The sequence below is a fragment of the Pelecanus crispus genome, chromosome Z (genome assembly GCF_030463565.1).
Source record: "Pelecanus crispus isolate bPelCri1 chromosome Z, bPelCri1.pri, whole genome shotgun sequence".
In the NCBI taxonomy this organism is placed as follows: Eukaryota; Metazoa; Chordata; class Aves; order Pelecaniformes; family Pelecanidae; genus Pelecanus; species Pelecanus crispus.
In genome coordinates, this window is record NC_134676.1 from 13,618,751 (window position 1) to 13,645,311 (window position 26,561).

A 26,561-nucleotide genomic window follows, 5' to 3' on the forward strand; every position below is an offset into this window, starting at 1 on the left:
GAGGAAGCAGCTGTTACAGGAGACAGTGGTGTCAGGTACTCTGCAAGCAGCAGAGGTCCAAGCCAAACTGTAGCCCTGGCCCCTGATTTAGCCTCTTCAAAGTAAGGATGCTACACCCAGATTTCTTGAAAACATGAAATCCTGTAATAAACACCGTCCTTAAACTAGGCTGCTGCATGGGTTCACCAAACACACAAAGGTCCTTGGGGCAGACTGCTCTGGGAGCCTAGGGCCACCATGAGAGTGTGCTGAAAGTAACTTTCCTAAATGAAAATACTATTTACTATTATGTAAGAACAACAGCAGGGAGAGAAGGGGAGGAAGGTGTATCAGGAATGGTGTGGCCAGCAGGAGCAGGGAAGTGATCGTCCCCCTGTACTCGGCGCTGGTGAGGCCGCACCTGGAATACTGTGTCCAGTTTTGGGCCCCTCAGTACAAGAAAGACATTGAGGTGCTGGAGTGTGTTCAGAGAAGGGCAATGAAGCTGGTGAAGGGTCTGGAGCACAGGCCTGATGAGGAGCGGCTGAGGGAACTGGGGTTGTTGAGTCTGAAGAAGAGGAGGCTGAGGGGAGACCTTATCGCTCTCTACAACTACCTGAAAGGAGGTTGTAGCGAGGTGGGTGTTGGTCTCTTCTCCCAAGTAGTTAGTGATAGGACAAGAGGAAATGGCCTCAAGCTGCACCAGGGGAGGTTTAGATTGGATATTAGGAAAAATTTCTTCACGGAAAGGGTAGTCAATCATTGGAAGAGGCTGCCCAGAGAGGTGGTGGAGTCACCATCCCTGCAAGTGTTCAAAAAACGGGTAGATGTGGCACTTTGGGACATGGTTTCGTCTAGCCTACCCTTGATTGGTTTAGAGTAGACTTGGTAGTGTAGGTTAATGGTTGGACTGGATGATCTTAAAGGTCTTTTCCAACCTAAACGATTCTATGATTCTAAGGCTACAAAGCAACAAGCTGTGCCTGGATATCACAGCCTTTTCCTGGAGACGTCGGTACCCTCCAACCCCCCGACACTGAGCCTCCCCTCAGGACAGGGCTAAGCAAAGCTGCTGCACTCCCGCAGCCCAGGCCTGACAGAATCTCCTCAGAATTTCTTCCACTTTTTTTCCCCTGCGAAATCAGACATCGGTCAATCCCATTCTTATTTTTGCTTCCTTTGCAACGAGTACTCCCATCAGTTGATCCGTCCTTGACCGAACCTCTGCCTGAGGGGAACGGTAGCTTGGTCTCCGAGTGCCACCCATCCCTCAGCCCCTTGCCACCCTCCCGGGGCCCTGCAGCCCTGCTGGGGGAAAGGCTGGTTACGTTTCTCCCCGCAGGACCGAGGGGAGCAGGGGTGCGGGGACACGGGCCCGGCGGCCCCGCTTGCACCCTCACGGGTGCTGGCAGGGGCTCCGCCACCCTGAGCCGCTGGGGCCCCTCACAGGCCGCCTGCGCTGCCGCCACGCCGCCGCCCCGGCCACGCACCCCAGCGCAGGGCGGCCCGGCCCGGCCCTCCAGCCTCCCCTGGGCCCCACTGGCCCGGCCGCGGCGTCTCAGCTCGGCCCGGCGCGGCCGCCCCGGGTTGCATCAGCCGCGGCGGCCGTGAGGCGCCTGCGCGGGGCCGTTCCCGCCCCTTCCCCGCGGCGCCGGGCGGCTGCTGTGCGGCGATGGCGGACGCTGGGAGCCAGGTGGGCCCGGCGCGGCGGCGGGCTGCGCTGGAGCGGCGGCTCTGCCCGCAGCGTGGCTGCCCCGCACCGCGGGCCGGGGGCTGTCCTGAGGCGGGGCGTCCCCTTCTTCCCGCGTTAGGCCTGGAGGGGGGCGGCGGGCCTGTCAGGAGGACGGGTGCTGGCGGCAGGAGGGGGCTAGGCCTCTTCCCCCTCAGCCCTGTAGCGGGTCGCCGGGGGTTTCCCCAGCTCCGGGTGGGGGAGGCAGGGTCGAAAGGCGGTGGGGTTTACTTGGAGGTAAAAGAGCAGGGAGCTGGGCTGGGGCTTCCCGGGGCGGAGGGGTCGGGTCTGGTGTGTGGGGCTGAGGGGGGTTAAAGCGCCGTAGGTGTGAGCGGCTGCTGGAGAATGAGGAAATGGTGCTCGCCCTCCTCAGGTAAATGCTGAGGGAGGAAAAAAGGCAGACTGCGGAAAGAAGAAGATGAAGGAAGGGGCCGGCGATGGAGGGCAGACAGAGGTGAGCTGCCCTTGGGCCGCCGGGAGGGTTGGGAGGTACAGTCTCCTGCTTGCTGTCTTGTCTACTGCTGCAGTTCGTCCCTCGGAAGCATTTTATCTGGCGTTACAGTTACTCCTTTTCCTGCTATTTCTTATTTTACTAAAGTCTGCTATGAAGCGACCTCATTGCTTTGTACACCAAGTTATATTGGCGAGAGTGACTCTGATTTCCGTAGCTGCTCTTTTCACTCTGTCTCTTGTTTGCACCAGGAGGTAGGCAGCAGATCTCTGGGTTGAGGAAAGCCTGCCTAAGGTGCTCTGGCTTTTCTGTCTTTGTGGTGGGTAAACACAGATCCCTCTGTGCACAGAGAGGGCCAGCTGCTAGCTGGCACTAATCCTGAGCCAAATGCATAGCTGTATAACCTTGGTTATGCCCAAGCTGATAGCCCTGATGTCATTATATGATGTGTAGGCTGGAGTCAGTTCCAGTCCACGTGGCTCAGAGTAGAGGTGTTCCCTCAGTTTTTTAACCTAATAAGAAAAATCTGTTTTTATGTTTAACTTCTACAGTCTTCAAATTGATTTTTGTCCTTGTGTAGCTTATTAAACAGGTGTTTATTAAACTATGTAGTAGCATATTAACATATATGTAGTTTATTAAACAGGTGCATAGTAGTACATTTCAAAGTTAATAATTTTCATTAAGCTGAAGTCTTATTACTATATAATTAATACTGTATAATTAATCTGTAATAATAATGATTATTTCTAATATACAACACATATAGATATGGTCACATAGCTGCTTGTAAAAAGTATATCCATTCTGTTTGCATTCTTGACATGTGATATTAGATTACTCTAATAAATCTGTTGATTTTTTTCCTTTCTCTTTATTGATTATATATAGCTGAATCCCTGGCCTACATTTATCAATGAGCGTTTAGAGATGTACAATAAACTTAAAGCTGAACATGATGCGCTTCTTGCAGAAAGAGTTGCAAATGACAGTAAACCCATTAAAGTTACATTACCCGATGGCAAGCAGGTTGATGCTGAATCCTGGAAGACTACTCCTTACCAAATCGCTTGTGGAATTAGGTATGATTCTATTGTGTGATATACTCAATCATTTTCAGACAGCTCTGTGTCTGCAGGTGGTGGCTGTGAGGGTATGGGTAATGTATAATTCCTCTGTTAGTCATTTATCTCAGCTCTTCTCAAGGCATCTTGTATATAATAAACTGGAGGTAATCAATAGGTTTTGAGTTTTGGAGTGTAATTTTTTTGCCTTATGAAGGTACAGTTTCTAAAATTAAATAAGAACATAATTGAGATCTTTTGGTCACACATTACTTGCATAATTTTCCCTGCAAGTACTGTTGTTTCATTAAGAACTAATTTGAATGTTAGCACATGCAAACTAGTTTACATTGACTTGGGGAAGATGACTGATGGGTGATGTTTCGGTTGATTTCAGAGAGAGTTAAGAGTATGAGTATCTTTCACTTAAGTGCATTGGGAGATGCCCATCAAAAAGAGCATTGCACATCTCTGGGCTACTCAAACTTGCTGTGGAGTGGATTTGAACAATGCACACTGGACACTCAACAGTTAAAATTACAAAAAGTGGGTGATTCCTAGAGGTGAAATGCCTTTTTGTTTTTCGTGATTTGGTGCCTTGTCATTGGGATCTTCTTTCCCTTTGTGATCTGGGGTCAAGGAAAGGGTTTTTTGCCTAGTGGAAACAAAACCGTAAACTTACTGCATCAGAAATTATATTTGGTGATTTTTAAAAGAGAAGCTCTGCCTTTTATTGCAATAGTATTTTGAAGTCAGGTTAGTACTTTGAGGTAGCTGCCTCTAAGTCAAATATGTCAATGAATGTATGAGTATCAATTATACAGCACAGTTTTCTTCCCTTATCTCTGAGATGTGAATAGGATTTTCGTAAATGTTCGAGACTGGCTAAACTGTTCATTTATTTTGAATTTATTTATAACGTTGTACCCACTCTGAGCACTCCTGAAAATCTTATTCAACATGGAGGGCAAATTTGGGGAACTTCTACTTGCTGTTTTCAAAAGATTATATGCCGTGTATTTATTCTGTAGTCAGGGCTTAGCTGACAACACTGTTATTGCTAAAGTGAACAAGATGGTTTGGGATCTAGACCGTCCTTTGGAGGAGGATTGTACTCTGGAGCTGCTTAAGTTTGAAGATGAAGAGGCTCAAGCAGTGAGTATCTTCTACCAAAATTTGTTTACCGTTGGATTTGCATTAAACTCAGCCAATTTGCATCTTTACTGTGTTCAAAAGATGAGGAGATGGGAACAGGTTTGTTGTGTAGGTGCATCTGCATTTTCTAATAGTTCCTTACAAGGGAGATGTGGTACTGCAGATAATGTACATTTTGCCCTGTATTTGTAGCGAAGTCTGCTAGCAGTTGCTGTAGTTTTTGTCAAGTCTGTTCTCGTTAAAGTTTTATATTTGCAACCTTCATGTTAAAGCAGGTCTTTTGAACTGACCTCTTCAGCACTGACTTTGAAAACAAGACTGAGTACAAAAGTACTGTCTATGTACAATCATAAAAGTACTGAGTAGGCTGCTCTTTTACTTCAAACATGCAAAAGTACGTACTTGGTTTTGGCTGCTCATTCAGATGAATGTGGATATCCAGCAAATCTGTAGATACTCTCTTTAGAAAAAATAATTTGGTACAAGAAGCTGTCAGTCAGACTCATCACAGAGGTCTTGCATTCAAACTTAGGGTTTTCATATTGACTAAATGATGGCTCCTGTGAGATTTATGTTTTCTAGTCTGTGCAAATAAAAGCCGACTAAAGTCCTATGGATTTGGTTTTAATTTGTCAAAACTTGAGGTGTACTACAAGGTGGAGTGTAATTTTTAACTTTATGAACGGTTCTCCTTCAGTACACGATTTCCCACGCATAAAATCTTTGGATTAGGACCACAGCCTTATGTTGAAAGCACACCTTTTGGTCTTTATGCAGAGCTGACTGGTTGAAGTTCATAGAAAAAAAGGTTTCTGAATTAGTTTCCTGACTTCTTGAAAATGATTGAATCATTTCAACAATAGTTGAAAATAAGAATTATTTGCTACCAGGCTGTAAACAATTTTCCAGCATTACCTTTTGAAAATACTGGTGTTTAGGATGAGAGTGTTGCTGGGCAGGTCACTTCGGTTCTGCAGACCACTCTAATGTGGGATCTGCATCAAGTATCCTTAAAAGCAAATGTTTCAGAAAAGGTTTTAAATAAAATATTCAGAAATGCATTGTGCATATTCAGATTCATCCCCTCTTTTTTTTTTTTTTTTTTTACTTCCATTAGGTATACTGGCATTCAAGTGCTCACATAATGGGTGAAGCTATGGAGCGAATCTATGGTGGCTGTTTGTGCTATGGCCCACCAATAGAAAATGGATTTTATTATGACATGTTCCTTGAGGAAGGGTAGGTTTTGGGGTTTTTTGGTTTTGGTTTTTTTTTTTTTTTTTTTTTTTCAGAGCAGGGGGATAGCAGTCACAGCAAAATTTCTGTTATCTGCTTGTTCCCGGAACAAAGTCATCTGCACTACTGCAGACTGCTTTGTTCTTTGCAGTGTGTCCCATCCACAAGCTAGTGCATTGCAACTGGATCACAAATTGCAAGTGAAAGCAAGAATGATTCACTTTTTTGTTTGTGTTTATTTTAGAGGTGTATCAAGTAATGACTTCTCTGCTCTGGAAACGTTATGCAAAAAGATAATGAAGGAAAAACAAGCCTTTGAAAGACTGGAAGTTAAGAAGGAAACCCTACTTGAAATGTTTAAGGTAGGCTGTTTTAGAAGGTTGTTTGTCACATCGTGTAGTTATTCTTTAAGTATTTGTAACTTTAGCCTCATGTTCTGTTAGTGGTAGAGGAAGTGCTATCATAGAATCATAGAATGCTTTGGGTTGGAAGGGACCTTTAGAGATCATCCAGCCCACCCCCTCTGCCATGAGCAGGGACAGCTTTAACCAGATCAGGTTGCTCAGAGCCCCGTCCAACCTGACCTGGAATGTTTCTAGGGATGGGGCCTCCACTGCCTCTCTGGGCAACCCGTTCCAGTGCTTCACCACCCTCACTGTAAAAGATTTCTTTCTTATGTCTAGTCTAAATCTATTCTTCTTTAGTTTAAATCCATTACTCCTTGTTCTGCCACAACAGACCTTGCTAAAAAGATTGTCCCCATCCTTCCTGTAGGTCCCCTTTAAGTACTGGAAGGCCACGATAAGGTCTCCCCGCAGCCTTCTCTTCTCCAGGCTGAACAATCCCAACTCTCTCAGCCTGGCCTCGTAGGAGAGGTGCTCCAGCCCTTGGATCATTTTGGTGGCCCTCCTCTGGACCTGCTCCAACAGGTCTATGTCCTTCTTGTGCTGAGGGCTCCAGAGCTGGATGCAGTGCTCCAGATGAGGTCCCACCGCAGAGCAGAGGGGCAGAATTCCCCCGCTCGACCTGCTGGCCACGCTTCTTTTGATGCAGCCCAGGATACAGTTGGCTTTCTGGGCTGCAAGCGCACATTGCCAGCTCATGTCCAGCTTTTTTTTTTTTTTTTTATCCAATTAACTTTTTAAGGTGATAAGTTCTTATAAGCTTATTTGTGCTATTTAACAAAAAAATGAGTGAAGGTGTAATTCTTAGGTTCTTGGGAATGTGCATTAGATTTCCTGTAAATGTAAGGATTCTCATTCTTCCCCTCAGTGACCTTGCTAAAATCTTTGAAGCCACATTCTTCATTTATTTCCCACAGATGTAAATTTGCCATATATCATGTGCAGTTATGTTATATGCTTATATTACATTGGCTGTTAGTAAAATGCTGTGGTGATACTATAATTGCATGTGCTGATGCATTCAGAAAGCTTCATAAAACATTTTTTCAGAATGAGGACTTTGGAGAAAGTCCAAGCAACACTAAAAGCTGATCCTTTCTCTTTAGTACCTACCTGCAAATAATTTCTGGCATTCCTGAGATCGACATTAGTCAGTTTTCACTGTTAGGACATCAGGAGAATCATAGTGTCATTCAGGCTGGAAGGTACCTCTGTAGGTCTCAGGTCCAGTCTCATGCAGAGGGCATGGGGTCAACACTGAAGTCAGACCAGGTTTCTGAGGGCTTGTCCAGTTGGCCCTTCAAAGCCTCTAAGGATGGAGACTGCACAACCTGCCCTCTGGGCAGCTTGTTCCACTACTTGACTATCTGTCTGTCTGTATTTAATAATCCTCTTCTGATGCAGCATAACATCAGGTTTGCAGATACCTTTAACTGCTGGCCAGTCCTCTTGCTTAACAAGGAGTTAACAAATATGTGTGCTGCTTTTCTTCCCAGTATAACAAATTCAAGTGTCGCATCCTGAATGAGAAGGTCAATACTCCAACTACAACCATATACAGGTAATTACGCATGTATCACAATATTACTGGATATATCTTTCTAGAGTGAAATATGCCAAACTACTGTTTTCCTATTCTTAGGTGTGGTCCCTTGATAGATTTGTGCAGAGGGCCTCATGTCAGACACACTGGCAAGATAAAGACCATAAAAATTCATAAGGTAAGCGTTGAAACTGCCTTAGACAAATGTTTTCACTGAAAATGTGTTGCTGTCTTTGGGTAATATGATAGTGGCTTATCTGAGAATGTACTGTGAAATGGGTAAGCTAGGCAAAGACTCAGTGTAACAAATTGGGAAAGGGTTGTGTGCTAGAATGATATTCAAATGGTGTGGAGCCCAACTAGGTGTCCAGGGCCTGCACTTCGAGCACAGATAGGAACATGAGTGTGGCTTAAGGCTTGCTTGAACTGTATCAGTTAGAGTTTATAGTTTTTGCTCAGCTGATGGTTATAGCTGAGTGTGAATAAACAGTTGGAATACGATGGCCAGAAAGAGAGCAAATATGTTTAAAAAAGAGACGTGAGAGAGCTTGAAACCATTTTCTATATCCTGTTCACCTGTTCTTCCTGGATTTTTCTAATTGGTGCTCTGAATTTAAGATTAAAACTCTCCTTATGCCTTAGTTGTTCTATGTTACGAATAGTGATTTATTAATAATTGTATGCCTTCTCATAGCAGGCAGTAGTAGCAAAATATGGAGGCTCCTTCTTTTCTTCAGTGTTTCATTTATTTTTTGCGTGCAGAATTCTTCTACCTATTGGGAAGGCAAGGCTGATATGGAATCCCTCCAGCGGATCTATGGAATTTCATTCCCAGATGCAAAAATGCTGAAGGAATGGGAGAAGTTCCAGGAGGAGGCTAAAAGCAGAGATCACAGAAAAATTGGGCGGGTGAGACAATTTTTCTGGTAATGTATTTCACAAACACTGTGTGGATGTAACCCCTTAACTAGGTGCATCTTGAAGACAGCATATGCTTGCTGCCACAACCAAGATGTGACACAATTGTATTTTCAGTCAAGTTGCAAAGTCAGGTACTTTTCTCTCAAAGAGCATCAAAAGTCCTGGAGCAAATAACTTCTCTTTAGACTTTTCACTCTTTTAAACATGATGACATCCTTATTTCACAGATCAGTCAGAACAGAACATGAACATGTCAGTCTGCAAAACATGAACACTTCGGTCTGCAGGCAACGCTCATTCCTACGCAGTTTGCTGCAGCCTGTTCCCTCACAGTTCCTTTCTTCTGTGTGATTTCAGAATCCATAATACATTTCTATGTTTTTTTGGATGGTTGGGTTTTGGCTTTCTTTTCTAGATGGCAACCCCTGTCAGATAATTGATAGTCCTCAACACTGTTACAAGGTCTGCTGCTAGGAGATCAGGAAAATATACAGAATTCACTATATGCAGTCCTGAAGCATGTGCACTTTGTCACAGCATTAGCCAACTACAGTTCACACATTCAGTTCACTTGCAAATAATTAGCTGCAGAAGCAGAACTAAACATTACTTGTCAATGTACAAAGGGAGCTGTGGGGGCACAGTTAGGACTTGCATATAAACGTGAAGTTTTGGTGCTACTAAGTTTTTCAAATATAATTTTTCTGCAGGACCAAGAACTGTTTTTCTTCCATGAGCTCAGCCCTGGTAGCTGTTTTTTCTTGCCAAAAGGAGCTTACATTTATAACACATTAATTGAATTCATCCGGGTAAGTAATGTCTTTTGGAAATCTTCTCATAGAAGAAATAGCTTAATTTTAGAAAAATACATAACAGCATACTACATGTAACAGTATTAACAGCCCTTCAGTTCAAGTTACTTTAATCTCTTAGTTCTGTAAGCCACGGAACTAAAGAAGCCTGTTGGTCTTGTCACAGTCTCTGCTCAGTTACGTTTTTATCAATATTTTATACCTGCAGTTAAAGCAGTGATAATGATGCTCCATAGTATGAATTCTTTGACATCTAATAGTACAGCTAAGCTCACACTGTAGCTGCTCCACTGATGCATAATTGATTTGTTTTAATAAACTTACCTTGTAGAAATATTTGTTATGAAATTGTGCGGGGGGGTGTGGGGGTGGGAATCCAGATCTTCCTGTTGTAATATTGAAAGTCTCTCTTACTGTATGTTTGGGCTGCAATGTACTACCAAGTGTCATTGAATAATTAGAGACTGCTGCTTTGCTTGCAGGGAGAAAACTTGTTCTTCTTGCTTACTACAGAGGAATTGTTTGGGGAAGGGTGGTGCTGGTGGAAGGGAGGTATCCTGGCATGTCCAGCTTGAGTTTTTCTCTTCTCTTCCCTATTCTCTTCCCTCTTCTCTTTCCTTCTCTTCTCGAGTCATGGACATTTGTAGGGCAGCATTTCTATGTTTTTATGGCTGCATATTGAAGGCTGAGTACCATTACTTTTGTTTGCTTTATTAGTTAATTTACATACTGGGTCTGGTTTTTTAGAGTGAGTATCGAAAACGTGGATTCCAGGAGGTTGTCACTCCAAACGTTTTCAACAGCAAACTATGGATGACTTCGGGGCACTGGCAGCATTACAGTGACAACATGTTTTCCTTTGAAGTGGAGAAAGAAATTTTTGCTCTGAAGCCTATGAATTGTCCAGGACACTGGTAAATACATAGCCAATCCAGTTTACCAAAGATGATGCTGATTCAAAAAAAAAAAAAAACCCCAAACACTGTTTCTTTTGCCTGTGCAATTTTAAAGATGGCTATCTTCAGGTATCCAGATGTGATATGCTGTCAGGAGTGATGTAATTACAAGTCTTTTTATCTACATGCTTTCTTTACTTGAGACACTGAGAAATGTCATTTTTCCATCATTGTAGTGACTGTGTTTTAGACCTGAAGCTTACCTTGGTACTCCAGAACCTGGATATGCAAAATAGATATGGGGGTGTTGTCAATTTTGTGGCAATTTAGGCTTTCAGGTTTGAACGCTCAGTTTTAGGACCTGTTTTATCTTCTCTCTGTGAGGTGGGGGCAGCCTACTAGCTATAAAAGGATATTTGCATTTTTTCCTGACAAAACTCAATGCGAATGATGGTTATATTCAGATTACATCATTTGCATTATGGGCATCTGCCTAGGTACTGGCTGCTTCTCATTGGCTGTTCTTTGCAGAATTTTGATTCTGGATGAGCTTCAAGTAATAAACTTTTCCTTCAGCCTTATGTTTGATCATCGTCCAAGATCATGGCGTGAGCTGCCATTACGGTTGGCTGATTTTGGTGTTCTGCATCGCAATGAACTGTCAGGGGCTCTTACAGGACTCACTCGAGTACGTCGGTTCCAGCAGGATGATGCTCATATATTCTGTACTATAGAGCAGGTATGGGCTGCTGTTAATTGAACTTGGGTATTAAAATCAGATTAACCAATTTTTTCCATATTTGAGACTTTATTTCTATTCTCATAAAGATTGAAGAGGAGATAAAGAGTTGTCTGCAGTTCTTGCGTACTGTGTATGATGTCTTTGGATTTTCCTTTAAACTGAATCTCTCCACGCGTCCTGAAAACTACCTGGGAGATATTGAAGTGTGGGATCAAGCTGAAAGGGTAAACAGTAGTTTTATTAACTTTTTATGTGAAAGCAAGGCTGCAGCTGGAAGTCCTGTAAGAACATACTGCCTTCTGGGAGGTACAGTGACAGCTGGACATGAGCAGTATAACTTTAATAACTCTCTTCAATTCAGTCTGGCTGCTGTAAGTAGCCACTCTCCATACAGAAGCAGTCTCCATGTCATAATCAATTACCTCTCTCTCCTTCTCTCTCCTTGTATTTTTTTGATAATTTAAAAAAAAAAAAAAAAAAAAGAGGAAGAGAACCAATTCTGGCAGCCCCTGTAATAAGACTTACAGCCATCTTCCAAAAGCCAGGTTGCTTTCATGATTAAAGGGATGGGGTTAGCCCCTACAGGTGCAGTGCTGGGGAGAAGATAGGGCAGGAACAGATATTAGGTGTATCAGGGTGGATCCCCTCTCAATATTACCTACAAACTTTGAATCTAGCATAAAAATTTCTTGCATCTTAGCTAATGCTGCTTGTTTGGCCTCTTCCAAAATGACTGCATTAATTTTGTTTGTTTAAATTTGGACTAAATTTTTTTTAGCTGGGGCTCTTCCAAAGCTTTCCTTTTTCAGAAAATAAATGAGTTGCAGCAGTAACTGAGAAGCACTGAGAATTGGTAGTGTCACATATTTGTAGCAGCGGGCTGACCTGATGTTGTGACATGGAAAGAGAGGAAATGATTGAGAAACACTGAGTGTATGTGTCTTTTATCTGTAGCAACTCGAAAACAGCCTCAATAACTTTGGTGAGAAGTGGGAGTTAAACCCTGGCGATGGAGCTTTCTATGGACCTAAGGTTAGTATGTTGCTAACCCCTAGCTGGGTTAGGCTTTTAATTCTGTTTGGATGAGGCAGACAAAAGTTACACAATTCCTTGCTTTCCATTGATACTACTGTAATCTTGGCAGTAGGGGTAGCATGTGAATACTGTTCTTTGCAGTATAGTGGATGAGCAGAAAAACCCCTGAAGTCTTCATGTCTTTACAGAAGGATGCTAAATGTCACTTTTCCCAGAAAGACAAATGTTGGGCATCTATTTGTGCAGAATGTTTGTCAGATGACTTCAAATAGATACATGGCCAAGACAAAGTCTCCATCTAGTTAACATTCTGCTCTAAGTTAATTAAACAATTACAGATGGGCGCTAAATGCTGTTAAAACATAAAGAATGTTTTTCATATCTTATCATGAGTAAGGGGGAGAAAATAGTATGGTGATGCTTTTGGGTTTTATTCATGATCTTCTTGGTAAAGACAACTTTATTTTTCACTTACTGTCCTGCACATTCCCTTATAAATTATTATTACATATTACTTATTATAATATAATAATATTAATTATTATTTAGTTATAACTGAATTTTTCAATGTCAGTATGTATTTCTAAAGCATTGGTGCTGTTTAGGTTTGGGTGGAGGATACAGAACAAAACTGGTTCTTAAACTGACAACCTGGTACAAGCCAAGATTGTTAAGAGCTGGGATCAGGAAGAGTGGAATTTTTTTTTTTATAGTTATCTAATACCATTTTAAGATGCTGTACAGCTGAAATTTTGTGTTTTTCCAGATACATAAACTCTGACATACTTGAAAGAGAAATGATACTCTGTGATCCTTGTTTTCACATAGCTTTAACACTCGTTTCATTAATTAAACCCAGTTTACATGCATAAACTATTTGTCTGCTGTTTAAACAGAGGTAATTGGTTTAGGGGGAGACACGAACAGAAGGTGGCACTGTAAGACCTGAATTACCACAGCAATTGCTGCATTAGAAGTAGTATTTTGGGCAATAAGTGAATCCTAAGTCATGAGAAGAACAATCTTAATGGTAAAACAAATTTCTGAAAAATGTTGCTTTTACTGGCACAGTTTTGTTGCTGCATCGACTTGCTGGTGGGTTCTGGTATTTTAAAAAGCTCCTTGCATTGATTTTGTGGTTTTGTTGGGTTTTTTTAAAGCCGTCTCTTCAGTTTGCACAGATTAAGTAGGGCTTTCTAGAAATTTCATGATATCTTTGAGCATAAGGACAGAGAGCCTTACAAAATTGCTTGTAAATCTTTCCTTAATAAACCTACACTACATTCATGTCTATATTCAGTCATCTAATAGACTGGTTCTGATTTCTCTCTGTGTATGCTAATTGAATCAATTCCATTTTATGGGCTGTAGGCGAAGTGTTTAGCAGCTAATCATTCATAATGTGAAATGCAAACAAGATCTAGTAATTTCCTCAGCTGATTTGAAAGAAGGTAAATATCTACAGGAACCTTTGTTAACCTTATACTTGCTCTTAGTACACTCTAGCCAAAGTAATGTGAGCAAATGTGTAGTGCATTTTGCACTGGTTTTACTGGAAACTAGTAAAAGTTAAATTTTTAAGCTAAGGTCTACATCTAGGGTACCTTTAAACTACTTGGATTTTTTTTTTCTACTCTGTAACTGGGTGATTTGAAATTAAAGAAGGTTGTAAATAATTTATTTTGATAGAAGCTCTTTGGTGAGTAGCTGAACTATGATAAACTCTGGCTTCTGAATGCAAAATTGAAAGATATTTAGAATTTTAGTTAATAAAACACTGATCTGTTTGTTTGATATCTAAATTAAAATAAGGTGTACAGCCGCAACATACAGCCATACTGGTAAAATGATGAATAAGAGAGCAATGTAATAAATAAATAAGGTCAGGACACTATCTGTATCTCTGTCTAAGCTGGATCATAAGTGTACTCAGGATTGAAGTGTAAGATGCAATAGAAAGAGCAGGCTTGTCTGTAGATACTCATAGTCAGAACAAGTGTCATTGATTAATATGATCCCTACTGGTAAGTGGACTACTTAATAGTATGATTCTTATCCCATGTTCGTGCCCTGAATTTGTAACATAAGCTACATAGTATTCAAATACTGCATAATAAAAGAGTGTAAGTTTGCCAGTTAGGGGGTGAAGAAATCTCATTTTTGGTGAGACATGTTCCGTTCTGATCTTGCATTTGCACTTCTGTGCTGCTGAATTCACTCAGTGAAAAGGCCCATGAAAGTTCCAGGCTGAAACTCATAAAAAATAGCCCAAGGTGTTAAATGTAGTTCCCTGCTGAAGTAATGTCTCTCTACTTGCTCACCCTGTTTTTAGCTCTTAATGTTTTTTGCATCAGAACCTGCAAATCATTTAAGTCCTAATGTAGGCCAAAGTAAAAGTATATTGTCTGAAACCACATATAGTTCCTCTGTACTGAGAAACTTCCAACTTAAAATGAGTTTGCTTTCAGAGGGGCATGCTTGTATCTTAAACTGTAGTAAAAGTTTGTGTCTTTCTGTTTCTAAGATTGACATTCAGATTAAAGATGCCATTGGCCGCTACCACCAGTGTGCTACAATCCAGCTCGACTTCCAGCTGCCAGTCAGATTTAACCTCACCTTTGTCAGGTAAGCACAGAGGCTGGTGGTTTTAATAATCTAACTTCCTGTCGCTTACAGGTGTAAGTTTACATCGAGAAAAAAACTTTACATTTAAAAAAAAAACAACCTTTTTTTCACAGCCATGATGGTAATGACAAGACAAGACCAGTTATCATTCACCGGGCTATCTTGGGATCTGTGGAGAGAATGATCGCCATTCTAACTGAAAACTACGGAGGCAAATGGTAATGTTGAAAAGTAGATTTATTATTCCAGTTTGAGCAAACACTTTATGTAGAAGAGAAATTAGCCCCAAGCATGCAAGAATCAAGAGGGTTTGTTCTACTTGCTTGCTACAGAGATATGCCATAGGTGTACCAGAGGGAATTCCTTCTGAACCACCTTCCTTAGATATTAAATAATTCTAGATGTGGTAGCCTCTACATGATACCACTCATGCAGATGCAGCATACGGCTTCTCTGCCCAAGGTGTGTATCTCTCAACTTTGCTTTTGCAGCTGGGCTGCCTTGCAGCGGGTCATTTATGTAGGTCATCTCCTTCACCTGCTGCAGTATAATACCTGATGGGGATGACCCCTCAGATTATAACAAGACTCATAAGTAAATGTTTTCCCATGATTAGTTAGTAGTAAGCTCAACAACTCAATTACGATTTGTTGCCTGTTGTAAAACACAACTTGAATCTTCAGGTCAAAAAGTACTTTTGTCCATACTGCAATTCTTTCAGACACTCAGTTCTTTCTGCGAGATAAATTGTAATGACTATAGGTCTGTCATTGCCTCTGAACCCAATCTAAGCAGCTGGCTTTATGAATCTCTTGTGTACGTTTTAGTCCTATCTGTTAAGAGGATTTTTCATACTAAAAAAAATACTGAAAGCTACATAAACTTGTTTTGTTTGTTTATTGAAGGCCGCTCTGGCTGTCTCCACAGCAGGTAATGGTGGTACCAGTGGGACCAATGTGTGATGAGTATGCTCAAAAGGTGATGTATATGGTTTCGGGGCTTTTTTTTCAGTATATTGTATTTAGTTGAGATACTTAGTTATTAATAGTATTTATCCCAGATACATGTTATAAGTCTTTGCATATTACATTGTATCATTTTATATTACCATGACAATTAGCTGCTGAAGTTGTATCTTAAAGAGGACCTGAAATAGATTTGGGGTATCTAAACAACAAATGCTGATCTCTGTCAGGCTTTTAATTTTGGAAAACTTAGGTTTTTTTCTCTGGCTCAAAAGCTGTCTTACCCTTCAGGTTCTAGTCTCCCATGGCTACATGCGTCTTGAAAGCAGTAAGAAAGATGAAGATGGGTCTTTGCATATCTAAATATGCATCCAGCAGACATTTTCCTGTGTTTCTTTCAAGCACATTATACATAAATAAAATAGTTTGCAAAATAAAAAAAAAAAAATCTTCTAATCAGAAAGCTCCACCTTCCTGCTGCCTTTCACAATATCAAACTCAAATCACTATTCAGCCCAAAACATTAGATATTCACATAACTGCTTAGTTATTTAGAATCATAGAATCATAGAATGCTTTGGGTTGGAAAGGACCTTTAGAGATCATCCAGCCCACCACCCCTGCCATGAGCAGGGACAGTTTTAACTAGATGAGGGTGCTCAGAGCCCCATCCAACCTGACCTGGGATGTTTCTAGGGATGGGGCCTCCACTGCCTCTCTGGGCAACCCGTTCCAGTGCTTCACCACCCTCACTGTAAAAGATTTCTTTCTTATGTCTAGTCTAAATCTATTCTTCTTTAGTTTAAATCCATTACTCCTTGTTCTGTCACAACAGGCCTTGCTAAAAAGATTGTCCCCATCCTTTCTGTAGGTCCCCTTTAAGTACTGGAAGGCCACAATAAGGTCTCCTCGCAGCCTTCTCTTCTCCAGGCTGAACAACGCCAACTCCCTCAGCCTGTCCGCACAGGAGAGGTGCTCCAGCCCTCGGATCATTTTGGTGGCCCTCCTCTGGACCCGCTCCAGCAGGTCCATGTCCTTGTGCTGAGGGCCCCAGAGCTGGATGCAGTGCTGCAGGTGGGGTCTCACCAGAGCAGAGCAGAGGGGGTAGAATGCCCTCCCTCGACCTGCTGGCCATGCTTCTTTTGATGCAGCCCAGGATGGGGTTGGCTTTCTGGGCTGCAAGCGCATGTTGTTGGCTCATGTCCAGCTTTTTATCTACCCATACCCCCAAGTCCTTCTCCACAGGGCTGCTCTCAATCCCTTCATCCCCCAGCCTGTATTGGTGTCGGGGGTTGCCCCATCCCATGTGCAGAACCTCACACTTGGCCTTGTTGAACCTCATGAGGTTCACACAGGCCCACCTCTCCAGCTTGTCCAGGTCCCTTTGGATGACATCTCATCCTTCTGGCGTGTCAACCACACCACTCAGCTTGGTGGTGTCTGCAAACTTGCTGAGGGTGCACTTGATCCCACTGTCTATGTCATTGATAAAGATCTTAGACACACATTAGTGTGTATGTACTTGCATGAGAGTTTCATTTCTTGAACTGGGCTCCTCTCCAGCGCCTGAGCTGATGACAGTGCCTTTCTTTTAGGGGTCAGATAAGCTTGACTGGCTTAAGTTTACAAGTCATAAATAGTTAATTGTCGTGAATATCCTATAGTGACAGTTTAAATACTTTTTCTCCTAGGTCAGGCAGCACTTCCACGATGCTGGATTAATGGCAGATGTTGATGTAGATCCTGGATGCACGCTGAACAAGAAGATCAGAAATGCCCAGCTTGCACAGTATAACTTTATTCTGGGTAATGTATAGTGCATTTGTTACCTTATCCGGGCTTTCTTGCATAGGTTATAGGATTTGATCTTTCTTCCGTAAGCAAGCCAGAGAGTGGTACTCAGTGTTTTAGGTCACTTTGCTCCTAAGAGTCTCCACTCCAGAGAGCCTCTCCTGCCTGCATGATAGGCATTCCTGGCTTGTATAGCTGTCACTGAAAGGAGGTCACCGTGGCCCAAGGCATTACTGCTGCTTTAGAAAAAGGTCTTTGCTGTCTTCTGGTCAGCAATGTGGAGACATATGAAATCTCTTGCCCTGTGTCAGTCAGATTGTTAAGTGATTTTTCCACCACTCCCTGGCCCAATAATTTATGGTCTTCTTTCAAGCGTAGCAAAAGAAGTACTGTATTTTCACTGCATTCAGCTGTGGTGCACTTCTGAGCATGCATAGGAGAAGACTATTCCACAAAAGGGTGATGCAGGGAGAATTAGAAACTGACCCTGAAGTATGTGATTTGAAGCACCACATTAGTCATGTCGTGTAAATTGGGGCTCTAGCATTGATCCTAAAACTGTCTGGGATCCATTAGAGTAGAAGGAGCCCTTGACAGAGAAACTCTACCCTCAGAGTAATTGATAGAATCAGGAATAAAGTTCTTTTGTTCTTTAAAACTTTTAAACATATGATACAGATAAGACACAATCACATTTTTCCCTTCAAGATCACAAACAAATGATCAGTCTGTCAGGAAAAAAATCTCACCTAATTTATGTTCAGAGGTTGTTTCAAGGAGTTATCTGACGGAATGTAGACTGGTACCAGAGAAATACAATCTCCTGCAACAATCTCCAAGTATATTATATAAAATTTATATTAGTAATGAGACATACATATATTATCTTGGTATCTGTATATTAATGTTTAAGTAGAATAGCTTTGGGATTTTCCAATAAACTGTCTTGCTGTCTCTGTAAAGAAAACAAATAGGTATTGGTTATTTACAATCAAGTCTTTCTGATCTTTGCCTGTGGAGTACTGCATGTTTATTTCACATTTTGACTTTGTGGTTCTCTAATAAGAAGTTAAGTCAAGCTGGACTTACTAAGTTTACTTTTCTCTTTACTCATATTTTGCTAAGTTGCTGTTCATAACATACTAAAGCCTATTAAATGATATGACATTAAATAAGGCTATTGGCTGTTACAGATTTAAGTGGGGGGAGCTGGGAGGAGGGCAAAGAAGGATTTGATGGTTGGTAAGTTTTTTAGAAGTATTTGTTTAGTATGTCTAAATTTTAAGGGAATGGAAGGGGGGGGCGAAAAAAGAGCTTGCTAAATGTTAAGTTCATTCCTTTGCATCTTGGTTGTTTCTAGTTGTTGGTGAAAAGGAGAAGGCAAGTGGAACAGTTAACATCCGCACCCGAGATAACAAGGTGCACGGTGAGCGTACAATTGCAGACACTGTGGAGAGACTGCTGGAACTGAAACGCTCTCGCTCCAGACAAGCTGAAGAGGAATTTTAATGACATCTGCTCTACCTGGCATAAAAAAACATTCTAGTCTTCCTAAATTCAGTTAACCACAGAGTTTTTGTGCTGAACTAGATTTGAAATATATTTCACATCGGACCTCTTGCTCATTTTAGCAGAGAGTCAGAAATGTGTCTCTTTTTAAAAATCAATTTTTCGCAAACCTTGAAGTAAAATTTCCTGGCCTCTGACCAATGACAGATGAAGCAAGATGAAATGACTTTCTGTGACTGCAAGGGAAAATGGAAATGTTAATCAGGGATACCCATAGCATTCTAACTACCCTGTTAAGAATAAAATACATTTTGATAACACATATTTTTCATGAAGATTAAACAAAAGACCTCAGGCTTAAGAAACCACATAGTAACCATGCGCTTCAGCGCACTTTTGGAGTGTCTCCTTTAGCAAGGAAAGTGATACCTTGCAGTCTTGTCTGCTGTTCTTACACAAATTAAATATATTGACTCTGAACAGTTCCCGGTCACATGAACAGGGAAATGAACAGAAGTCTCCCACTTCCATAGCAGTTGGTGTCTCTGGGAGTGTCTCGGCTCTCGCTGCGTGATGCTCCTGACGTGGGGCCGTCTGCCACAGAGCACCAAGCTGCTAACCAGAGCCAACTATACCCTTTTCCAAAGGCAGTGTCTGAAATGTGCTGGTGCTCAGGGTCAGGTTGTTGTAGCTGTAGAAGGGCAATAAGACTGTCTGGAAGAGGTAGAGCATAGCAGGGCCAAAGAAGCAGCTAAGAAAAACAGGATTCCTGGGAACAGAGCATGTTTCTATTCTTATCCCTGAGCTGTCCTTTTAGTAAGGCTGTATTATCTCACAGCACAATCAAGAATGTACCGAACTAAGAAGGATAATGATTATTTTTTTAAGACAAATGCTATTTTTCAATTTAATAGGTACAGTCCCCTTCAGTGGACTGCTTTCTTCCCAAGCCTCTAGTCCAGGGCACCACATACTTGGCTAGCAGCCCCTCCTATCTCACAGCTAAGGGATCTCATCAGTTGGTTTTGGGTTTGGTTTCTTTTTTTTTTAGACATCTGGCTGACAAGAGGCAAATGTCTGTCACTGACAAGAAATAAAATCGTGGTCTGACGTGGTTTTGGTGGGGGTGGGTTTGTTTTTTTTTTTTTTTTGTTAATCTCAAGTGACCTGAACAGTTTCCAAAGGTGGTTGACAACTGTTCCTTCAAAAAGAAAGTTATTGCTACAGCCTTAGCAAAGATCAGACAAATCTGAGGACAGGTTTGAAACATCCTGTCTTTTGAAAACCTCCAAGTCTCACCATTTCCTTTATTATCTGGGCAGAATCATTTCATCTAGCCTTTCCCGCCTATCTTTCTCGGGGTGATGGTAACATTATATCAGCACCTGAACCCATTGTGAATTCAGTCTCACCAGACCACAACCCCAGCAACTTTTAGCAAAACCTATTTCTTCCTCTGATTCATTTGGACTAAATGTTCTATCTGACTGCTGTGGAAAAAAAAAAGGGGGGGGGGGGGGGAAATTGACTTTCCCCTGCTTTGTTGCTTTCAAAATTACTTTGGTGAGGGTGAAGTGAGTTTTATTTTCTGTATTTTGCACCTGCTTTACTTTGCTGTGAAGTGACTGTTGCTCGTGCAAAACGGCAGAATGAGGTGTTGGCTATCCCTGGGGCAGAAGGACTTCATCAAATGTTGAAGCAGAACCAGAGTAGAAGCCGGTCTCCCAGGGAAAAGGAGCCACTACCTCAGGTTCTCTCTAGCAGTTGTGCCTCAAACCACCTTTCCACTAGGCTGGTATATTTGTTGGATTTCACAGGAGAGCTCTGCCTTTTGTTTTGCAGGGATCCCTGGGCATTAAACTGCCATAGTCATGTAATGAGATACCGGTGCTGTAAAATGTGAGCCAGTACTGTGTATGGCTCAGTAGGTGGCTGTCTTGGACCAGTTAGTCCTTCTACAGAAACCTCATTTACTTAGATCATGCTTTTAAATACCTATATAACAGTATATATGTACATATATGAATACGTTACTAGAAACAACACCTAAGGGTACAATCCAATAAAATACGTACCTCCAGCAGGGTGTGGACAGAACCGAGGTGTCTGCGTCCAAATTGTGATCAGTACAACGCTGCCCTCAGCTGCCATCCAAACTCGGGCTCTCTGCTGTTCCAAGTTCTCTGGCTGCCAACAGCTGTGGACGTGCGCAGAAGCAGAACTGGCCTGGCCCAAGCAGCACATCCTCGCTCTTGGTTCAATCAGAATTCTTCTGAAGAGCGGGTTTGGTCACTGCTCATCACCTCTGGTAGGACTAAGCTCCCGACAAAGTACTGTGCTTGTCTCCTAAGGCAGGAGGACACAACTTTGGTGTCACAGCTTAATGGTGGGACCACTTGTCAAGCAGAAGAGAAGCCTTCATGTCATTCTTTCCAGGTCCTGAGAAGGCTGAAAGCCACCTCTCTGGTTCTGCAGAGCGTGCTCTGATTACCAGCATTAGGCAAGAGAAATACAAAAACGTTTGCAGCTTGGTTTTTAGTTTGTACGTCGCTAGGGAGGTTTTCATGGGAATGTAAATCACCTCATGTTTGCCACACATCGTTTCCTGTGGACTAGCTGATAAGGTACAGAGCCAACTCTGCTTTACTTCACAGCAAGTTTTGTTTGCTCGTACCTTAAAGCGGATTTCAAAGCAAATCACTGAAGGAAGCGCACAGAATCACAGGGAAGGAAGATACCTTACCTGATAGATCATCCTGGTATATACAAATAAGGTGTGGCAGGAATAGAAATTCCTGACAGGAGTCACTGTGCCAGCCTTCAGTTTTCTGTGGAACTCCTCTGTTCTGCAGACTCCCTTGAAAGTTTCCCCTGGCCCAGAGCCATCGGGACACTGCCATGACCAAGGGTTATTCCACTGAGGCTCTTCCTGTCACATCTTGGGATCAAATTCCCACAGTGGCTGATCCTACTTCCTCAACTGCACCACTGGGACAATCTGATGCAGTTTCAATATTCAGATTCAGTAATGTTATGTCAACTCCTCTAGAAGCAGTGAAGCATCACCTTTAGGGAGAACCCAGCTGTAAGCTAAATTGTTAATTGCTGTAGGCACCTTTACACAGTCAGTCTTGCTGTGACTACATTCTCTTTTCCATTGCATCCAAACCCAGTCCACGCAAGCCCACTAGTAAAATTAGTTTGCTGAGCCTGACTTTTCCCTTGTAGTGTGGGACAAAATTAAGGGGTCATTGAAAACTCATTTCAGGCCTTTGCCTCATGCCCTGTGTAATTTCATGATTGCCTTAGCCTTCTCCACCATTTCTTAATTGCACAGTCAGTTCCGGCAAAGATCTAAGCAATTGGCCCTCAAATCTGATAATGGTAAACTGACACTATGAAAATTAAGTATTGCTAGAGGCTATGCTTATTAAAAAAAGGACAGCACATACTGCTTGGTGCTTGAACAGTATTTCCAAAACCACTCAAAAGCACTACATGCTAGTGTTTTCCATCTGCCTTGGACAGGAATATTCTTTCAGTTATCTGGTTGCAGTTGATGCCTTGTTAGCCACGGCGATCAAGTATGCTCATACAGAATGAGCTACGTTTGGACTCATATCAAAGCTAAGCTTTTTCACATAGCAGAGCTTCTAGAGCAAGGCATGCATTAACATCTTCCAATAAATTACTACAAAGAACATGCACTCACATAAACTGGGGCAGCCAGAGACATTTTATAGTGTTCTCAGACATTAAAGGTAAATCATCAGGGCTACACAATTAGTTTCAATACATAAGATATCTCTCAAAACAATATCCTTTCACTGGATCACAAAGCTCTTCTGCAAACAGGAAATCGTTCTGAGATGCACAGAGGGCAGCTGCAAAAACTGGCAAAAAACCCCATCAGCCAAACCCAAAGTGTTCAGCATCCAGGGAAAAAAAATATTTATGCCAGTTAAACATGACAGGGCTTCCACAAGTCAGCTCTCTCTCTCTCTCGCTCTCAACAGATAAGGCAGTAGGGACCACTAGAAAGGAGGCACAACTGCTGAATCCATAATGCATCATGAGACAGCCTTGTCTTTCCCAACGTCTTTGGGATCCCCAGAGAGAGAGAGGCAGAAACAGGCACAAGAGGGTTGGCAGAGGGGAGCAGAGAGTAGGCAAGAAAGCATGGAACAAAGACACAGTGCTCTCCTCACTGACATCCAGATGCAAAGTACAATTAAGCTCCCTGGAGTTTCAAGCATCCCACCCTGTGATGGGTTTATCTCACTAGATTAGAAGAGAGTATGTTCACTGCATGCCAGTTTGGGGCTGACACTTAAAGCACCTTCTGCTATCCATCACAAGAAGAAGCAGGCTTATAAACCAGACATTTATTGATTTATTGCATTCCTGAAACATGACTCTTCATTTTGGGAATACTCAGAACTAACCCTTGTACACTGAGTGTATATGGCAACATCAGCACACGTTAACTTAATATTCTGCAAGAGCTTAAATGCACAACAACACTAATCTAATCTTGTTTAATATGTGATTTCTCAATTGCATGCTTCAGGGACAAACTAACTTGTCTACAGCACATTAGCAATAAAAATAAAATTTCTCTGTATTTTTGCTTAATGGGATAAAGGCCCATAAGGATGTGAAATCTCTCCCCCTATGTACCTGCAAGGATGCTGGGCTGCACACTGGAATAGCTTTGAACTGAGCAATGGGCTTCTTACCTATGAATATGGAAAGAAACCTTTTACTGGTGCAGCCACTGAAATGTCAAAATGGGATGAATTACTAAGCACACCTTTCCAAGAAGCCATTGCCAGCTGAGAGTTAATAATCATAAAGTGACATTAATTAATAAATACTCCAGTCGGCTGTGGGAAATCAAATCACACATCTGTATTCTTAGTTCTGGCCTCCACATCAAGACAGATGGTGTCATCAGAAGGATCAGGTGGAGTCCAAATACCTTCAGATCATACTAGTAGGACAAAGGGGCCAAATGGAGACTTTCTTTAGGAGTAAGATTTCTTTCTTCAGAATTTTTAAACCACTGTAAGTCTTTGAGCAGATCATCCCTGGACAGACTGTACATCCACTTTACTACCAAGGCTCCCCTTTGTCACGCTGAAAGGCAGATATCCCTACACTCCTCAGCATCAGGAGGCTGAGCTATTTGTACCTTTTATTGCCAGAGATTCTTCTGAGATTGTTCACAGTGTGCATAGAAAACTGATTTCAGAATGTTTGGGTGTTAGTTTCCAATGACAGGTTTGTATTGTTTTTTCAGTGTAAGAGTTTTTGCACAGAATAAGACTTTCAAGATCTGACTAGAAATGACCATCAAACAGCAAATCTCCATTTCATCGTAAGATATATGAACTTGTATCATTCTGGATTTGCAGTTGGGGAACTTAGACTTAAGGAGGAACAAAGAGCACATTATTTTAAAGAAATGCAGAGCTATTTTTTCTTCAGGGTTCAGCTCCCTCAAACTAGAGCTTGATAATTCTTTCAGATTTCATGTACAGACTGTCAGAGGAACCCAGCAGAAAGGACAACAACTCACTGATCTGGAAAGCCAACAAAAAGATCTGTTTAAAAAAAACCTGAGCTCTTGCAACTGAATTCAAGAAAGATCTCAGCATCTAGAGTGGGACTCACGTGGAAACTAGAGCCCAGTCTCAGTCCATAACTAATTCTGCAACGAGCTGCTGCCTGGCCCTGAAGTACTGCAACCATAGAGGTGATGTGTTACGCATCTTAAAACTCCCCACTTGCCATGCACTGAGTCCCCGTCCCGGATGTGGCATCCCCCATTTGGTTCCCTGCTCTGCCTGAGGGGAGTCAAACCCAAATCCCCAACATCCGAGGAAGAGCATATTGTGAGTTTGGGGGTCTCTCCTATATATAAAAAGACACAAGAAAAGGGAAGAGAGTAAGGAAATACAGAAAACAAGGCCTGGCTGTGCTGCCTAGTAGATCTGGGACTCTTATTGGGGGTTTCAGACACATTTCTACTTTATAGGAAGGAGCAACTCTCTTACCACTACCAGCATATAAAGTTAGGATCTTTCTTCAGTATTTCTGCTTTAATGAATCTTGAATTCCCAGCAATTAACTCCTGAGTTTTCAAGATGCTCCACATGGAGCCGGTGGAGCACAAGGTGCAATGATGATGTGTATGGCTTTGTGTTCTCAACCGAAGAATACTTTGCAAAGCAGTATGTTTACAGGATAATCTGTATCTTCCAATTAGCAAACTCATCAGAACAAACATCATAAACCACTGATAACGTAATTTCAATCATACTTGCGTGCAGGGAGACTATGGCAAGCTGCCTCTCTTTGTCTAGCAGTGTTTCCAAGTGAATGGAAGAAAGTAGCAGCTATAGTTTGTGACATCAGTCTGCACACGAATTAAGATACACCAAATAATGCAATTTTCCTTCCACATCAATGAAGAAAAGCAATTACTGCATTGCTCAGAAACATCTGTCTTGCACGACCCATTAACACTTAAGATGGAGAGAGGTATCAGTATGTATCTCATATGGAGCACCAGTCTCATCACAGTAAATGAAGAACCTGCTGAGGGTCAAAATGCTGACACCATTCTTATCCCATCCTGCTGCAACCAGGATAAAGTGCTGCCACTGCTGGAAAACCACAGGAAAGCACATTTCAGCTTTGTTTTCCTGAACAGCAAACAGGAGGCAATCATGTAGTATCATCTAAATCACGGCTTGAGCTGAAATCATGAAGTGAGAAAAAGAAAAGGCTGCACAAGTTGTGTGAGAGAAGGACAAGGAATGGAGGGGACAGCAAATAAGGGAGTGCTTTTAGACTCAGATCTGGAGTGGGGAAGGAGAGCTGTTACCCACCCATTTACATTTATGTGCCATTTTGCTGTCAGAACAAGGCAAGGGCTCCATGCACAAGGCGAGGCCAAGCTCTCAGAAGTAATTTATTTGCATGGTTTGCTTTGCTTTCCTCTTCACTTTCACTTCCACAAATGGACTTTGACAAACTGCTGCAGCAATTACACCTGAAACAACCGAGGGTCCTGTGAGGATGACCCAGGGAGGCTTTTCCAATACCATAACCCAGAGTCTACTGAGCAACTTCTGAAAATCTGCTCAGTTGCAATTTTCCCTTCCAGCCTTCACCCGGAGTCCCTGGCTAATGGAGAACCTCCTCCACAACCGCCTCACCTATACTACCAAATAAAGTATGTCAGGAACTGTTGCCTGGCTCCGAGGCCAAAACTCTCTTTTGCCTCCCCCGGCCGAAGACACTGTGCCCACACCGCCTCCTGAGAGCAGCGTCCTCCAGCTGCCTCCCTGGCCGTGCCAGCAGCCCTGTGAGCAGAGAGCTAAAGCCGGGCTGTGCCGAAGAGCATGCCAAGCTGCAGACATTGTAGGGAGTTACAGACCAGAGCCTCAGCCAACGTGCTGAGCATGGTTTAATTACCATACATCCACAGCTAACCAATCATGCTTGTTCAGACAAGTATTTCTGGACTTGCTATATTAAGGGGTGCTAGGAAAGCACAGGTGTCTGTGCGAGGAGTCATGGGGTGGTGGGATTTGCTGTGCCTGCTCTTCTAGCACAGATGCCATATTAGATGACAAAGGAAATGACGATTTGAAGTTCAGCTGCACGTGTCAACCCAAAACAGGGACAGTGAAA

The 26,561-nt window shown here is 42.4% G+C and overlaps 1 protein-coding gene across 2 annotated transcripts in view; it reads left to right on the forward strand.

Annotated features, from left to right (window-relative positions):
* The window catches only part of TARS1 (threonyl-tRNA synthetase 1), a 36,030-nt gene extending 16,798 nt beyond the window's left edge, over window positions 1–19,232 (forward strand). The window contains exons 2-19 of one of the 2 annotated variants that reach the window (XM_075725926.1): window positions 2,082–2,162; window positions 3,051–3,241; window positions 4,255–4,378; window positions 5,496–5,617; window positions 5,859–5,976; window positions 7,515–7,579; window positions 7,661–7,739; window positions 8,324–8,470; window positions 9,193–9,291; window positions 10,042–10,208; window positions 10,767–10,929; window positions 11,019–11,156; window positions 11,887–11,964; window positions 14,492–14,592; window positions 14,706–14,810; window positions 15,498–15,570; window positions 17,249–17,363; window positions 18,709–19,232. In XM_075725926.1, the coding sequence (XP_075582041.1) occupies window positions 2,082–2,162; window positions 3,051–3,241; window positions 4,255–4,378; window positions 5,496–5,617; window positions 5,859–5,976; window positions 7,515–7,579; window positions 7,661–7,739; window positions 8,324–8,470; window positions 9,193–9,291; window positions 10,042–10,208; window positions 10,767–10,929; window positions 11,019–11,156; window positions 11,887–11,964; window positions 14,492–14,592; window positions 14,706–14,810; window positions 15,498–15,570; window positions 17,249–17,363; window positions 18,709–18,857 (2,115 nt within the window). In that variant the 3' untranslated portion in view covers window positions 18,858–19,232. Of the gene's footprint in view, window positions 1–2,058; window positions 2,163–3,050; window positions 3,242–4,254; window positions 4,379–5,495; window positions 5,618–5,858; window positions 5,977–7,514; window positions 7,580–7,660; window positions 7,740–8,323; window positions 8,471–9,192; window positions 9,292–10,041; window positions 10,209–10,766; window positions 10,930–11,018; window positions 11,157–11,886; window positions 11,965–14,491; window positions 14,593–14,705; window positions 14,811–15,497; window positions 15,571–17,248; window positions 17,364–18,708 lie in introns of both variants that reach the window. The other variant, XM_075725927.1, reaches the window with a different exon arrangement.
* Window positions 19,233–26,561: the final 7,329 nt, after the last annotated feature.